A 16,062-nucleotide genomic window follows, 5' to 3' on the forward strand; every position below is an offset into this window, starting at 1 on the left:
CTGGGTCTCGGCAGGGTGCTGAGATGCGGGAGCAGAGCTGTGCTGGGGCCCAGGAACCCGGTCACTCAGCTTTGCTTCCCAGACTCCCCGCACCCTCCCTCCCTGTGATTAGTTAGGAGTCAGAGCCTACCCGCACTGCCTGCCTTTCCAGCTGGTCCGCTCCGCCCTGCATGCCTCAGTCTTCCAGACGGTGTGGTGTGGAGCAGGGCTCGGAAGGGCGCGCATAGTGTTTCCTGGGACTGTGGCTCCAGCTGGGCAGGAATGTTTCCAGGGGAGGGTCAGCGCCTCTGTGGCTGGCCATGCAGACCCGGGTGCTTACCGTAGACGTGATGGCCTGCTCCCCTGCGCTCCTGTTAATGGACAGGTTTGTGGTTGCGATCTTGCCTTTCTTGCTTTTGTAATTGGAGACTTAACTGGAGCAAGGTTTCTACCACGTTATGGAGGATTTAACATGATTTAGCCTGCCCACCCCACCATGGGGCAGAGTTGTTTCTTTGGATATTCCTCAGTTTAAAATGGGTCTGATCCAGCAAGGGTCTGCTGTGTGTGTGTGCCCGAGTTCTCGGGCCTGTGTTTACATCCGTGCTCACTGCCCGCGCCCCCGTCCCTTGTGTGTTATCCCTGTTTTTAGGGGATTAAATGTTTAGCGTCAGATGCTACTTGGGTAACATTTTCTGAAAGAGGAGAGACTCCGGGTACTTTTAGTTGTGTGTGGAACTAGGAATTTTTGGCACAATGATTTTGATCGCAGTAATAACGCCTCCGTGTCTTTCTTACTCACTTCCTATTTCCCACAGGGGAGGGAGAATTTTATCACACAGGAGGTTTGCTTTGCAGAATGCTGTTTTATCTTTGGTGTTTCTGTGGCAGTTGAAGTGAGCTAGCCTCTTCCCCTTGCGTTTTCAGAGCGGAGTCAGAGGTGCAGCGTAAGTATATGTGGCAGTGGAGCATGTCAGTTTTTGAGGGGTGGACGTCTGGAAAAAATACCTATGAGGTGGAACTTCAGTGCAATCAGTGGAGATTTTTCCCTTCTCTGCCTCAGATGAGCGTCACGATTGATATGTCCCTTGAGGAGCAAATTGCTTAACCTCACCAAGCCTGTGTCCTGTCTGTGTGGTAGTAACTATAATGCCTTTCTTGTAGGGTTGTTTCACACATAAGATACACTAGAAGTGCTTGGTGCAGGACCAGTGCCTGACAGGTGATCTGTGATGCAGGAAGTGGTGGAGAAGATACCCATCTGGGCCAGGGAGTTCTCGGGGCAGCTGGTGTTTCTGCTTGTTTCTGATTGCTTTGGAAGCAGGATTTACTAACAGTTTGTTAATGAGACAGGAGGGGAGGGCAAGAAGCCCCAAGTAATTACTGAATTACAAACGGGAGTTCAAGCGTACGTTGTCTTGAAGGAGGAGGACTTTAGAGGTTTATTTCTTAAGACTCTGAGAAGTTTTGAGAAACCCCTGAGGAGTGCCGCTGGCTTGTGGAACCTGCTCCACCAGGTCAGGGAGGATCGCGTCCTTCCATCCCAGCTGTCCTCTGTCTTCTGGGACAGCCCTGACTCCACACCTGCCAGGGAGTGGCCTCGCTCTGTGCCGTTTAGCTGTGTCTCTCTGGGCAGGACTCCTCAATCTCTCTGAATCCTAGCTTCTCCTATTTTAAATGGGCGGGGATAATTCTCATGTAATCTTTATGAAAATTCCCTGAAAAAAGCATACATTCAGTAAGTTTGAGTCTTTTCCTATATGCCAGGAACTGTTCCAGACACTAGAGGCACCACAGTAAATAGAAGAGACAGCATTCACCCTCGTGGACTTCACATTCTGGTGACAGAAGACAAAATCACAGGTCAATAGTATCTAGGAATGTACTTGAGTGCCTGCTGGAGGGCCCACACTGCTATCAGCGCACTCACAGCACCTTGATGTTCGCGAGCACAGGGACCCAGGTCTAACACCTCATAATCTTGTCAGCGAGCATTTTGCCTCTCACTGCTGTGGCCTCTCCCGTTGCGGAGCACAGGCTCCGGACGTGCAGGCTCAGCGGCCATGGCTCACGGGCCCAGCCGCTCCGCGGCATGTGGGATCTTCCCGGACCGGGGCACGAACCCGCGTCCCCTGCATCGGCAGGCGGACTCTCAACCATTGCGCCACCAGGGAAGCCCTGTCAGCGAGCATTTTTAATTGCTCCTGGAATCGCCTTCTTTTGGCTTCAGTAACTTGGGAAAGTTAAGTTCGTGCGGGGTGGAGGTGAAGGTAACAACCTCGGCCTCACAACACCTACGAAGAAAGGGTATTATTGGTTTTTTGGCTCTACGATCGCTTGTCTAAAAACAGGGACATGGAACGTTGGACATAAGTTGGTGCTGGAGTTTCACCTGCTGGAGTTTCATCACCTGTGAGCACCGGCAGCCGCTGCGACACTCGTCCCAGGTTTCAGAAGCCAAAGACGTATAATTGGGTTTATGACAACGTTAACGATACTTAACCTTCAGGACCTCTCACTTGTACCTAATGAGTTTTTCTTTCTTTAAAGAGGATTCCCCAAATTGTATAAGCTTCAAGGCTCCCCTGATCTTTAAGCCTGCCTATGAGTAGATCATGAACCCTGGGGCTGTTTCAGTCTTTCAGTGACACTTGAAAGAAAATCTTTTCTAAGCCAATACATCATTTCAACATGTGCACCCTTCAAGTGGTCAGTGGCTGCATGTGGCTAGCGGCTCTGGTGTTGGTCAGTGCAGGGCCAAACCTTTTGTCAGAAGGTGAGGGGCGTTCAGGTCTCCAGGTGTTGCTTTCCCCACTCACACTCAGCCGCCTGTTGCCTGTACCTCCTGTCAGTGGGGCACAGGGGACAAGCCTGCAGCAGTAAGGATCCTGGTGACTTCGAGTGCAGAGGAGGTTGCGAAAAGGGAAGGTGTGGTCAGTATCTGAGCAGGCTCACGCCTGACTCTTCCTGTTGAGGGCTGGGATCCTACAGGTCCATCTCGTCCCAGCTAAACGTCAGTAAGCAAGCTGGCTCCTAGATGCGATGGCGCTGGTGTCTTGTGGCATGGCGTCCACGGTGCCTGTGAGCATCCAGCCTCACGGGGGAGCTGGCAGGACCTGACGCACTGTTATGTCGAGCGCCGCTTTGTCACCGGTGTCCCATATCTTGTCCTCTGAGTTGGTGCGTATTGAGACAGGAATAAATATTTTGCAAAAAGCCCTGGGGTAGATGCCAGGGATGGCTCCTTCTTGCCTCCCTCAGGCTTTCAGGATGAGGCTCTTCCCTTGCAGTTGGATGTGGCTTAACCGTCGACAGCCCCCAAAGTGTGTTTCCTGAGGTGGAGCCGGAGCCTCCTAGGTCACCTTCCTTCAGCCCGCAGTTCTTGAAGCCTCGCCTTCGGGTGCAGAGGGCTGGCTCGGCTGAAGGGCGTTGAGCCTGGGGACGGTCACTCCCTGCTCGCCAGCACTCAGTCCCCAGGCGGAGTTTCGGTGGCCAAGTGTGTGTGCCAGTGCCTGTGCACGGCCTGCGGGGTCCAGTGCCTCGTTTAATCCTCACGACCCCCCGTGAGGCAGGCACTCCTGGCTCCTCTTTCAGGAGCACTTCGAGGGCAGAGGGAACAGCATGTGTGACGGTGCCGCGAGCAGCTGGAAGCCACTGAAGGGATTTGGGGCCGGGGCTGCGTGGTCCATCCGTGCTTTCAAGAGACGGCCCCGGCCGCTGTGTGAAGAGATGGTGTTGTAGTTCTGCAGGTGCCCAGGGCTTGTTGGGTCACGGAGCCGTGCCCAAGGGACAGGGACCACAGGCCCTTAAAGGCCCGGGCCCGAGGGGGCAGCCAGACCATAGCCATCGGGCCGAGCGGTTTGCCGTTAGCCTGAGGAGAGGCCAAAGGTTTCTAAGCACATAAGGCTGCCTTTTCTGTTGTTCAGTATAGTTGAGGCCCTCAGAGAGTATTCGTTGAATGAATGAGGCCTGGTGGGTTGTTGAGAGGCATCTCCACTCTGGCCCCCTGCCTGTAGGGGGTGCTTCTGGGGCAGGGTTGCTGGAGGCTTAGTCGCCACGGTCAGCCTCTTGGGAGACGTGCTTGTCCTCTGTCTTCGGAAGCGTCTTCAGGTGCTTCCGGTGCCAGCTGTGGGAGGGTAGATCTGAGTGGATTTGAGTGGCCGCTTGGAAGAAGGGGGCTAGTGAGGAGTTAAGCCATGCCCTCTCCCGCACACGCGCGTGCTCGTGTGTGTGTGTGTGTGTGTGTGTGTGTGTGTGTGTGTGTGTAGGTAGGTGGGGTGAGGGGTGCCAGGTTGGTGTGCTTGTGTCCGCGTGTGTGCAGGTAGGTGGGGCAGGATGTATCACCTGGAGTCCTGGGTGGCTCTCAGGGAACCTCCACGTGGACAGTCTTGGTAAGATTGTCATTGTGCCCTGTGGACTGGAGACAGGGGACGTATCCAGCAACGGCACGGGTTCTTTATTAGCCCTTGGTGGTCTGATTCCCTTCAGGTGCAGGTAAGAGTCTCCTCCACTTCCATGTTGTTTTTGCCCTTCAGTCAGAGACCGAATTGAGGCCATCAGCCGAGGCCCCTACGCGGCCAATAGAGGAAGTGCTTGCTTTCCTTATGGCGAAGGAGTTTAGCCCTCGCGCCGAAGGGCCCTTTACTGGGGTGCCCGGTTCTCATCGCCTCCTTGGCACGGTGCTCAGGTGCTCCCCTGGAGCCATCACCCCCCGCTGGCTGCCTTCCCCCCAGGAGCCAGCTTGCCATGCTGTCCTCTGCCACCCCCTGCCCCGGCCTCTCCCAGCCCCCCGCCTTCCACTGCCCCTCCTTTCCAGGGGGACTCCTGCCCCTGCTCAGAGGCTACCTCTGTGTAATTCTCAGTCCTGGGCTTTGATTTGTCCAGATACGTCTCTCTTGCCTTGAGCCCTGCCTTGAGGGTGCCCATGCGTGTGCCCCACCCTTGGAGGTGCCCCCGCTGGCCTTGGGGCGGCTCCCACCCTGCCTCCTCGCGCCCCCTGCAGACACCTATGCTGGCTGCTCCATTTGCCAGCAGACACATGCTGGATAGAGCGCTGGGGATGCAGAGATGACTCTGCCCTGCTGCCTGGGCCACCCCACCCCAGGGGAAAGGTGTGTGGAGAGGGGAGCAGACAGAGTACCTCCAACAAACACAGAATAACTTGGTGAGTGCTCTAGAAACTGCTGGTGTGGGAGCCCAGGCCTGGGGGCTGGGCTGGTGGCAGGCAGACAGGCAAGGCTTTGCAGAGTAACCTGTGTTCAGTAAGAGGACTTGCTTCAGTCACACAGCCCCCGTGTTCTGCCACCTGGTGAAGTGTCAGGGACGGCGGCTGTGACCACTGCCTTCCCCAGGAGCACGAGAGCGCTCTTAGGCATCTGAGGGCCAGGCTTGGGCCGAGGCTGTGGTCACACAGCTCACGCGGGGGCCTCCCGAGGTATCCACAGACGCGTCTTCCCTCTGGGCCCTCCTGGACTGGGGAGGAGCCTCCGCACTTGCGGGCATCCCTGAGGGCTCCTCTGAGACCCAGTCAGGAAGGCAGCACAGGTGCCGAAGGGACAGCTCGCCCCGCCACCCGTGTTCTCGCACTGCACCTGGCCCCCGGAGTGGGGTTGGGTCGTGTGATGGGCAGAGGCGGGTCCCTGGGGCCACCTGGCTCCTGGGCCCGGCAGCCAGCTCCATGCCAGGCTCCCCATGACCCTCGACCTGGAAGGGGAGCCGGCGGCCGGAACCGTTTTCTGGTGGGCTTCCCCACTCCCCGTGCCTGCGCCAGGGCTGCAGACGGCACAGCAGCTGAAGCTGGGGAGGGATTCCTTTGTGCTCAGAGCTCCTGGTACGTGTGGTGACTGCAACTTCACAAAAAGTAATACATCCAAAGATACCTTTTACAGACCTTTCAAAAGTCATGGCCTATTATGTATAGCTTAAGCTCTTATGCTAAAAAGAATTCTGCAACTCTGATTTTTTTGGCCTCGCCATGCGGCATGTGGGATCTTAGTTCCCCGACCAGGGATCGAACCTGCGCCCCCCGCACTGGAAGCGCGGAGTCTTAACCACTGGACCGCCAGGGGAGTCCCACAACTTTGATTTTTTTATTTATTTTTATTTTTTTAAATTTTTTTTTTCACAACTTTGATTTTTGATAAACTTTATCTGCACTACATTTGTGTGAACTTATGTAGCCTTAGCAGTGGGCAGAGAAGCCAAGGTTTCTGTTCCCCTTGGTTCACCTCCTGCTGGTCGGTCTCAGCGAATAGCACCACCGTTTACACCCAGCCTCCCAGATCACAAAGCCCAGGCTTCTTTTGAGTTTCCCCATACCCAGTCCCTTCTGAGCGGTTCTCTACTGTTACCCCTCTAGACTCTCAGCAACTCACGCCCCTCCAGAGTAAGGTCAGGGTCCTTTGGGAGGCCTACCTCTCACTCCCGGCCCCTCCCCTTTCTGGGTGCGTTTGGTTTCCTCACCTTTTGTCCCTTGCACCCAGTTCCCTTCCTCAGAGGCAACTCCTCTTTAGCAAAATGTTAGCCGTTAGTGGATCCAGGCTCTGGATGCCCAAATTCTTAGAACCTTTCTGGGTGGCTGAGGTTTTAGCTTGGTTTTAATTGTGTTAAGTCTTTTACGGCTGGCTGAATCTTAGATGTTAAACAGGTTGGGCCTGGAGACACCTCAAACTTCAATTGCCTTGGGGTATGAAACCATTTCTGAAATAGGTTCTGTTATAACCACAACAGAAAAACAAGGAAGAATACAAAGAAACCTTGTTTGAAAGTTTTTGTATAATAACTTTTTTTTATATAATTTCAAATTTACTGAGACTTTGCAAGAAAAATACAAGGAACTCCCTTATGTCCTTTACCCAAATTCACTAGCCATTTACATTTTACTCCATTGTTTCATTCATTCTGTGAGTGTGGTATCTATTTTATGTAAGTGTATAAGAATTTTTTTTTTTTTTGCGGTACGCAGTCCTCTCACTGCTGTGGCCTCTCCCGTTGCGGAGCACAGGCTCCGGACGTGCAGGCTCAGCGGCCATGGCTCACGGGCCCAGCCGCTCCGCAGCATGTGGGATCCTCCTGGACCGGGGCACGAACCCGCGTCCCCTGCATCGGCAGGCGGGCTCTCAACCACTGTGCCACCAGGGAAGCCCAAGTGTATAAGAATTTTGAGGAAGCATTAGAAGAATCATTTGGAGGTATCATGCCCGTTTACCCCTAAGTATGTCAGTATGTTTCGTAAGAACAAGGGCATCCTCTTCTGTAACTGTAGTACAGTTATCAAGATCAGGAAATTTAATATTAACCCAATGCTGTTCTCCTCTATACTCTATGTTCAAATTGCGTCCATTGTCCCAGTAGTCTTCTTTATACCTGTCTTGGCCCGTGGTCCAGGATGTGGTCCAGGATCCACCTACTGCATTTAATTGTCAGGTCTCTTTAGCCTCCTTTTAATCTGGAACAATTCTTCAGCCTTTCTTTGTCGACTGAAAAAAAAAAGCACAACCTAAAAGTTGAGAATTACGTTTTATTTGGTGGCCTTTCTGAGGTCTATAGCCCAGGAAGGCAGCCTCGCAGATAGCTCTGAGGGACTGTTCCAAAGAGATAAGCAAGGAGCCAGGATATACAGGAGTTTTTGCTGAAAAAAGCAAAAACAAAAAACCATGCAGTTGAGCATCAAAAGATTACTGCTAATCACAAAAAACAGACCTCTCAAGTTAACGATTGTATGGGAAGATGTAAGAGTCTGGGCTGATTGAAATTATTCCTTTGGTATGCATCTTCACTAGCTAGGGCCAGGATCCCAGTTTTTCTCCATCCAGAATCCCCTCAGGGCGCACCGTTGAGATGGCTACAGTGGCTAATGGCTGGATGGGTGCAACATTCTCTGTTTACCGAAATGACAGGCACTATTTTTTTGTCCACATGTGACACTGGCCTTTTTAGAGTGAGATTCATTATTTCATAGGCTGTCCCTCAGTTTGGGTGTGTCTGCATCTCCTCATGGTTATATTCAGGTGATGTACTTTTGATAACTGCCATTGACATGGTGTGTTGTTCTCAGCATCAGAGCAGGTGACGTGTGCTGTCCATCCTGACCTGGGGGATGCCAGCTTTGATCACTTGGCTAATGAGGTTTCTCGACTGTAAAGTTAACTATTTTTGTCTTTGTCATTACAAGTAATTTGTGGGAGATACTTTCAAACTAAGTAAAATTCCTTTTCTTCATCCAGCTTTCACCTACCAGTTTCAGCATCCATTGATTAATTCCTAACCCCATCAGTCTTTCTCTACTTATTAGGGGGACATTCTAAGAGTTTTCCTTCCTCCTCTGTTTGTGTATTTGTATCCATATCCACTTGGGCTCATGGATTTCTGTTTCATTTGATGGGTTATAACCCCATTATTTATTTTGATGATTACATTGTTCCGGATTTAGCTAGTGAGAGTCCTTTTCAAGCTGGTACTGTTTTCATGAAACTTGTCCCCATATTTCTTTGAGCACCTTCTTTCTAGCACGCAAGATGCTTCATGCTCATCTTATACTTTCCAGTGAGCCCTAGAAACCATTTGTTTTTAATGAATGTACCAATACAATGCATTCCAAAACATAGTTTATTTTGTAGTACCATTTGGGATTTATTTATGTTACCTGGGTTTGTTAACGTGTTGTTGGGAGAGAAGACCTTGTGATTATCTCATGAGTGGCTTTCTTTTTATGATACATGGAGACTCTTTATAAATAGATAGTATAAATTTACCTTATAGATAATTTAAACTAAGTTAGAGGTTTAAGTACTAAAACAACTGTTATCCTTTGAGCACTGATCATGTACCTGTAATTTTAATTCATATAGTGACCCTTGTTAGACATAAGGAAACTGAGCCTCAGAGAGGTTAATATACCGGTCAGAGTCACACAGCTAGTGAGTGATTGAGCCAGGGTTTCAATTCAGTTTGGTCTGACTTAAAGCTCACTTTTTTGGATATGCTTTGTTACGCTATAATACATTTCCTTGCTCTAAATGATAGAACTTGTACATGCTATTGGTGAATAACAAAAAGCTTGCTGTGGTTCAAGGTCTTTTCACCTGCTTCATAATTCTTTGTCGACATGAAAATCAAGTCTGCAGAATTAAAGTTTGTGGTTCATCACATTGTTCTCTGAAAGGAAAGTCTACTTGTTTTCATTAGAGAGTGATTTGGCTGTCCTAGTGTTTCTGTAAATACCCAACAATTCCCTAACCCTTTTATTTTCTTCCTATAGGAATTTGCTTGCTAGAAAACAAAATGCAAGACTTGACAAACAAAATGACTTGGGATGGAAGTTATTTGGAAAAGTACCACTCCGAGAGAATGCTCAGAAAGAGTCAAAGAAAATACAAAAGGTATACACGATACAAAAACACAGCAACGTGCGGCACAGCATGCATTTATGAACCGTGCAGAAAGGACCGTTACGGAGGCTTTGAGACTGGAAAGCTTTGCTTTCACTTGCATGCTAAGTACCTAAAATTTAAGTCTGTCTTCAGAATGTGGATGACTTTAACCTTTTTCACTTCTTATAGCTCGTATGCACACATAGGAAAGTTCAGTTGAGAGAGCTGGGCTTTAGATATTTATAACTTGATGAAATTTAATCAGTTTTTTTTCAATAAGAGTTGCAAATATGTTTACGATCTAATTTTTATTAATTGTGTTTGATGTTAAAGAATTCTCCCTCTCTGATCCCAGGGGTTTCTTGGGAAGGACTTAATCCTTCCAGTGCTTCCTTGGACCAGGAAACCTAGGGCCACTGTTACCCAGGCTGCAGTATGACCTCTTCCCCTCGCGGGCCGACGCTGCCCACATGTCTTGGGAGGAGAAGATGGGGTTCAGGGCCAGGCCAGGTGTGTGGAATCTCACCGCCACTGGGCTACTTCGCTCCCCGTGGAGGGAGTGATGCTAGTGCTGGAGGCATGCGCTCATCTTCACGGGGAGGGGGGCTCAAGCACAGACTCAGCCAGGCCCCGGGTGTCAGCGGCCTCGGCAGCCCTGATTGTTACCACCTGCATCTTCTGCTTGGCCCTGAGTCCCAGCCGTCCTAACAGTGCGGTGCTTGCCCGGTGCTGTGACACTGCCCCGCAGCAGCCTTACCCCCCAACCTCAGTTTTGTATTCACGGACAGTTGTTCAACAAACACTTCTAAGTGCCAGCACTGGAGTTAAGAGAGATGGCACTGCACCCAGGCTCCAGAGCACCCCTCTGGTGAGGGAGTGATGCCAGTGCAGGTGTCGCAGGTGCGTGGCAGGGAGGCCGGGCCTGATGGGCGACGCGGCACAGAAGTCTGAGTTTAACGGTGTGACAGAGAATTAATAGTAATGGGGATCGTGTACTGAGTGATTACTATGTCCTGGCGATAAATGAGCCAGCATGTGGGTTTCTAGTTCATTTAAAACTCGCAACAACCTTATGAAGAAGGCACTGTTACTGTCTTCATTTTACCAAAGAAGCCCTGAGACCAGGCTGAGTGACTTGTGTGGCTAGTAAGCGGCAGAGCTGGAGTTCAGCCCCAGGCATTTGGGCGCCAGGGCCCTCGCAGCTGCTGAGCCCCTGCAGGAAGGGAGGGGCAGGTGCTGGGCGGCTCGCGCAGCGTGAACCCAGGGAGCAGTGAGAGGGGCTGTCCATGGGGCCTGTGGGGTGGGATGTGATGCATGCAGAACCTGTCTCTAACCTGGAGGCTCTGGGGAGCCCCTGAAGGGTTTTACTCATGTAGGGAGTGAGGAGGTCCCCCTGGCGAGAGTGTGGCTCTTGGACTAGTCCAGGTGGGAGACAGTGGGGTCTGGCTCAGTGCAGTGGTGGCAGTGGGGCTGCAGAGTATTGCGGCCCTCTGAGGATAAACATGTGAGGTCCAGGGCTGCAGTGTGTGAGCACGTGCTGGGGCTCTGGCTTGGACAACAAGCTGGCTTTGCACGTATTTCATTTTTTATGCCTCGTCAAACTAAAGATGTTTTGAATGTTGTGTAGTGTTCCTTATAGCAGTTGTCTGGACCTAGGAAACTCACAAAGTAAATCAGTGTTGGAATTCATTTTTATAGACTGTTACATTTTAAATTTGAATCACTTATTGTGTAGGCTTGTTAAAATAGCATACAATTAAAATATGATGTGTTTGTATGCAGAGCTAAGCTATACATTTCTTAGGAAACTCAGTAGCTAAGCTGTTATAAAATTCTTAAAGAAATCTATGGTTCTCAAAAAAGTAACCATCATGCTAAATAGATTTTCCCATGGCTCTTAATGTCACTTGCATCATGTTTGAATTTCTTTGTTATCTGTGTCGTACCGTTTTTTTAAGGTGAACGTGGATTATGTTCTTGGACTTAAAGGATTTTTGTGAACTGAAGTGACTAGGTCAGCTAATTATGTAGTAACACAGTACTGCAAAGAAGAGGGCCATCTGGCTCTAACCATCAATAATAAAGGATGTAATCGTACCTGCATGCGTCATACAATCCTGCCTCTGTCCTGTTTGCTCATGCTTTGTGTCTCTGGCCCTCTCATTTGTCACCCTGTCCCCTCCTCCCCCGAGCTGGCAAGGCCTGAGAGGGATCCAGAGCCAGGGACCTGCCCCTGGGAGGAAGCTCCTGGGCACCAGGCTCGAGCTGGCTGCTGTCACAGGTGTCGGCTCACACAGCCTCCCCTCCCCACTTTAGAGAGCCCATCACTGGGGTCCGAGTGTCCAGACTTGTGATCCCAAATGGTGACAATAACTCTAGTTAGAGCTAAAGCATAATTGAGGTACTTAGTAAACTCTAATTCCTTTTCCCTTTCTCTTTGAGAGTTTTTTATACTTGAGAGAGGTAGCATCACGTAGTGATTTAAAAGCATGGACTCTGGAGTCAGACTTATTGCGTTTGGATCCCAGCTCTGCTACACTTCGGCTGTGTGACTTTGGGCAAGTTCCTTAACCCTTCTGAGCCTCATTTTCCTGCTCTTTAACGTTAGGAGAATAATAGTACCTACCTCCGAGGTGGTGAGGATTAAATGAGTGAGTATACATCATGTGCTGCAAGCAGTTATGAATGTCCCAAGTGCTAGAAAGTGTCTGCTGGTATCATTGTTTGTTTCCTTTGACTGAGAAATGGACCACAGTGTGAGAGGGTGAGCCTGTGCCCTCCATAGATCCCTTAGTTTGCTTCTTCAGCAAACCTTGTGCCATTTTGGGGCCAGGTCTTGTACTGGGCACTGGAAACACAAAAGCGGATGGGTGGACATGTCTCAAGGAGCCCGTGGTGAGCCGAGGGTTCAGGTACGAACACCAGCCAAGATCTTTGGACTTGAAGGCTCGGGTTTGATTTCCGGCGTCCCCTCTTCTTGTCTGTATGACCTTGGGCCAGTGACTTCTCTGGTTCCTCATCTGCAGAATGGGCCTGTTAACTTATAAATTAACAGATAATGTATGTGAAGTATTTTTGCCCAATGTTTAGTACAGCGTGTGGCCCAGAGTTAGCACTCGGGTGTGGCTGTCGTGACTTTTTGTTAATAAATTGCTCCATTAAGTGGACTGGGTGCTGTATGTGGTTTGCCCAGGGTGCTCTGGGGCACAGCTGACCTCACTGTAACTGGGCCACATTCTCTTGGTTTGGGCCTTCTTTTTTGGTTGCCATTTTTAAGGAAATGATGCAATGTTATTGATACTTTCTGTTAACTTTTCAAATTTCATAAACATTTTGAAGTGCAAGTAATTTTCTGTCAGCTTGCATTATGATTTTTCCTAGGGGAAGCAAAAATGACCAAGAATAACTATGAGAATCACACTAAACCAGTGGTTCTCAAATTGTGGTCCCCAAGCTAACATCATCATCACCTGGGCATTTGTTAGAAACACAAGTTCTCAGGCCTCTCACCCCAGACACACTGAAACAAACTCTGGGGCTGGGGCACAACACGTTGTGTCTTAACAGTGCTCCAGGCATTTGTTCTAACACACACCAAAATTTATGAACCACTGCCGTGTGAGAAGGGAATGCTGGCTATTAGGAGGAAAATAGCCGTCTTTGCCCACAGCGGGTTAAATAAAGGGCCCAGGTATGCCGTGTACACTTTCGGCCATTGCTGGTGGACTGGCAAAGCTCCTGAGAATAAAGCCGGGGAGAAGGTATTTGAAGATAGCTGCCTTCAGATCTCCTGTCATTGGGTTTGTATGGACCAGGGCTCTGGCCAGATTGGTGCGGGTGGCGATGCTGTCACAGAAGTACAGTCCTTTGTTTGTGAATGAAGAGGAACCTTCTTTCTTGGATTCCATGGTCCTTTCACGTGTTCCACAAATTTGAGACACTGTGTGGATCAATCCTGGTTATTATAATGAAGGGCAAAGACTTATTCGGCCCCTGCCTTCACTGGAACTTACCAGGGGTCGGGGAAAGAAAGATTTGAACAAGTAACTCTACAGATAATTGTAGCTGTGATAAATGTTGCGAAGGAAAAGTAGAGCGCAGCCGTCCTGAGACGCTTCTGTACCACTGAGCACATTTCTCTGAGATTGGTTTTCAGGTGACCTCCAGGTGCTAGGTCCAATGGTTATTTCCCTCAGCCCTTGTCCACTTCTCTGCTCCTTGGGAGGCTTTCTTACTGTGGCTTCCAGGTCACCACACTCTTCCTCCTTTTTCAGTTTCCTTTGCCGGGTGCCCTCAGCTTTCCAGCCCTCTGAACATTAGGGTGCCTCTCGAGCGCTTCTTCATCTGTGGGCGCCTCTGGGAGATCTCCGCTGGACTCAGGCTGCAAATGTCATGCCTACGCCGACCACCAGCCAGGCCTTCACCCCTGAACTCCAGACATAGGCAGCCAGCTGCCTACTGGACAGCTCCACCTGGACGTCTGATAGACATTTCGTGGCTAACAAGCACCGAGCTAAACTCTGATTTTCTTTCTTTCTTTTTCTTTAAAAAATTATTTATTTATTTTTGGCTGTGTTGGGTCTTCGGTGCTGCACACGGGCTTTCTCTAGTCGCGGTGAGCGGGGGCTACTCTTTGTTGTAGTGCGCGGGCTTCTCATTGCGGTGGCTTCTCTTGTTGCGGAGCACGGGCTCTAGGCACGAGGGAGCAGTTGCAGCACATGGGCTCAGTAGTTGTGGCTCGCGGGCTGTAGAGTGCAGACTCGGTAGTTGTGGTGCACGGGCTTAGCTGCTCCGCGGCACGTGGGATCTTCCCTGACCAGGGCTCGAACCAGTGTCCTCTGCATTGGCAGGCGGATTCTTAACCACTGCGCCACCAGGGAAGTCCCGACTCTGATTTTCTTTTTCCACTCTGTCAGACCTGTTCCCTTTGCAGCTTTCCCCATTTTGGTGAATGACAGCCTTAGCCTTCTTTTTCAGGCCTGAAACTTTAGAATTGCTCTTGACTTCTCTTTCTCATACCTCGCTTCCAGTCTGACAGGTGTTTTGTTTTTGTTTAGGCTCTGTGGGTGAATCCGATGTGCCGTAAGGTTTGAGAAGTAGTGACTTGCTGGGAAATTTTGAGCCTCTGCTCCAGTGAGGTCATGTGGATGAAATCTTCTTAAAGAGGTGCTCCTCGTGTAGCCTTGGCAGGAGGTGGTTGTGGCTTTGTGGTCCGTTATTGGGAAGTGGGGAAGGGGCTCCTTTAGATAAATTAGTAATACTTCTCGGTTATATTCACGTGTAAAAGATGTATAAGATATTAACAAATTAAGAAAAAGGAAGCTGACTGTGATTTTCCCATCAGAAACCATGGAGGCCAGCAGGAAGTGATTTCAGCATTTTTAAAGTGCTGAAAGAAAAGAACTATCAACCCTAAATTCTATATCCAGCAAAAATGCCCTTTAGGAATGAAAGTGAAATAAAGATCTTTTCAGATAAAGGAAAACTGAAAGAATTTGTTGCCAGCAGATCTAAAAAAATTACTAAAGGAAGTTTTCCAGACAGTAGGGACATTATACGAGAAGGAAACTTGAAACATAGGAAGGAAGAGGAACAGAAATGGTAAATGTCCACATGAATACAGTAGACCATTGTTCTCTTAATGAATTCTTTTAAATATGTTTGGTTTCAGCAAAAAGTATAATGTTGTATGGGGTTTTCAGCACATGTGGATGTAATACGTATTACAAATAAAACACGAAGGAGGAGGGGATATGATGGAAAAGTTTCTACATTCCACTTGAAGTGCTAAAATATTGATACTAATTAGATTGTGAAAAAAATATATTGTAAATCTCAGATCAACCACTAAACTACACATAGAGAGAGTGAAAAACACAGTATGTTAAAATAGAATTCTCCAAAGTTCCAAGAACTGAAATCAAGATAGGAAAGAGGAAATAGAAGAAGGAAAAATAGAAAACAAATAAGATGGTAGGCCCAAATTGAAAGATACCAATAATTTACCTTCATGTAAATTGTGTGAGCATACCAGTTGTGTGTCTGAATGCTCAGTCCTGACAGATTGCTGTCTAAAAGAAATTCACTTCGGGCTTCCCTGGTGGCACAGTGGTTGAGAGTCCGCCTGCCGATGCAGGGGACGCGGGTTCGTGCCCTGGTCCGGGAAGATCCCACATGCCGCGGAGCGGCTGGGCCCTGAGCCATGGCCGCTGAGCCTGCACATCCGGAGCCTGTGCTCCACAACGGGAGAGGCCACAACAGTGAGAGGCCTGTGTACCGCAAAAAAAAAAAAAAAAAAATTCACTTCAAATATAAAGTAGGCAGTTGAAATTAAAGGATGGAAAAAGATAACACCACCATGAAAACATTAGCCAAAATGAAGATGGGGTAGATAGATTAGTATCAGAAAAAGTAGACTTCAGAGCAAAGAAAATCACCAGGGATAAGGTAAGGCAATTACCAGTGAAGACATAATGCTATTAAATGAGTGTGTACCTAATAAAAGACCTGCAAAAATACATGGTACAAAACCTGACAGATCTGAAACAGGTAGACAAATCCATAGTTACAACTGAAGTGTCAGCACCCCCTTTGTAATTGGTAGAACTATTGAGCCAGGCTAACGGACATTTAGAGAACGCTCCACCCTCCAACAAGAGCACAACACACATTCTTTTCAAGCACACGTGGATGGCCACCAAGATAGACTGTA

At 49.1% G+C, this 16,062-nt stretch overlaps 1 protein-coding gene across 5 annotated transcripts in view; it reads left to right on the forward strand.

The window, feature by feature from the left end:
- The window catches only part of TBC1D14 (TBC1 domain family member 14), a 103,232-nt gene that overhangs the window by 37,157 nt on the left and 50,013 nt on the right, over nt 1-16,062 (forward strand). For 3 of the 5 annotated variants that reach the window (XM_004265149.4, XM_033419467.1, XM_033419468.1), the window contains one exon: nt 9,239-9,359. In XM_004265149.4, the coding sequence (XP_004265197.1) occupies nt 9,239-9,359 (121 nt within the window). Of the gene's footprint in view, nt 1-184; nt 365-9,238; nt 9,360-16,062 lie in introns of those variants that run through there. The other 2 variants (XM_033419469.2, XM_033419471.2) reach the window with 2 other exon arrangements.

The sequence above is a fragment of the Orcinus orca genome, chromosome 4 (genome assembly GCF_937001465.1).
Source record: "Orcinus orca chromosome 4, mOrcOrc1.1, whole genome shotgun sequence".
In the NCBI taxonomy this organism is placed as follows: Eukaryota; Metazoa; Chordata; class Mammalia; order Artiodactyla; family Delphinidae; genus Orcinus; species Orcinus orca.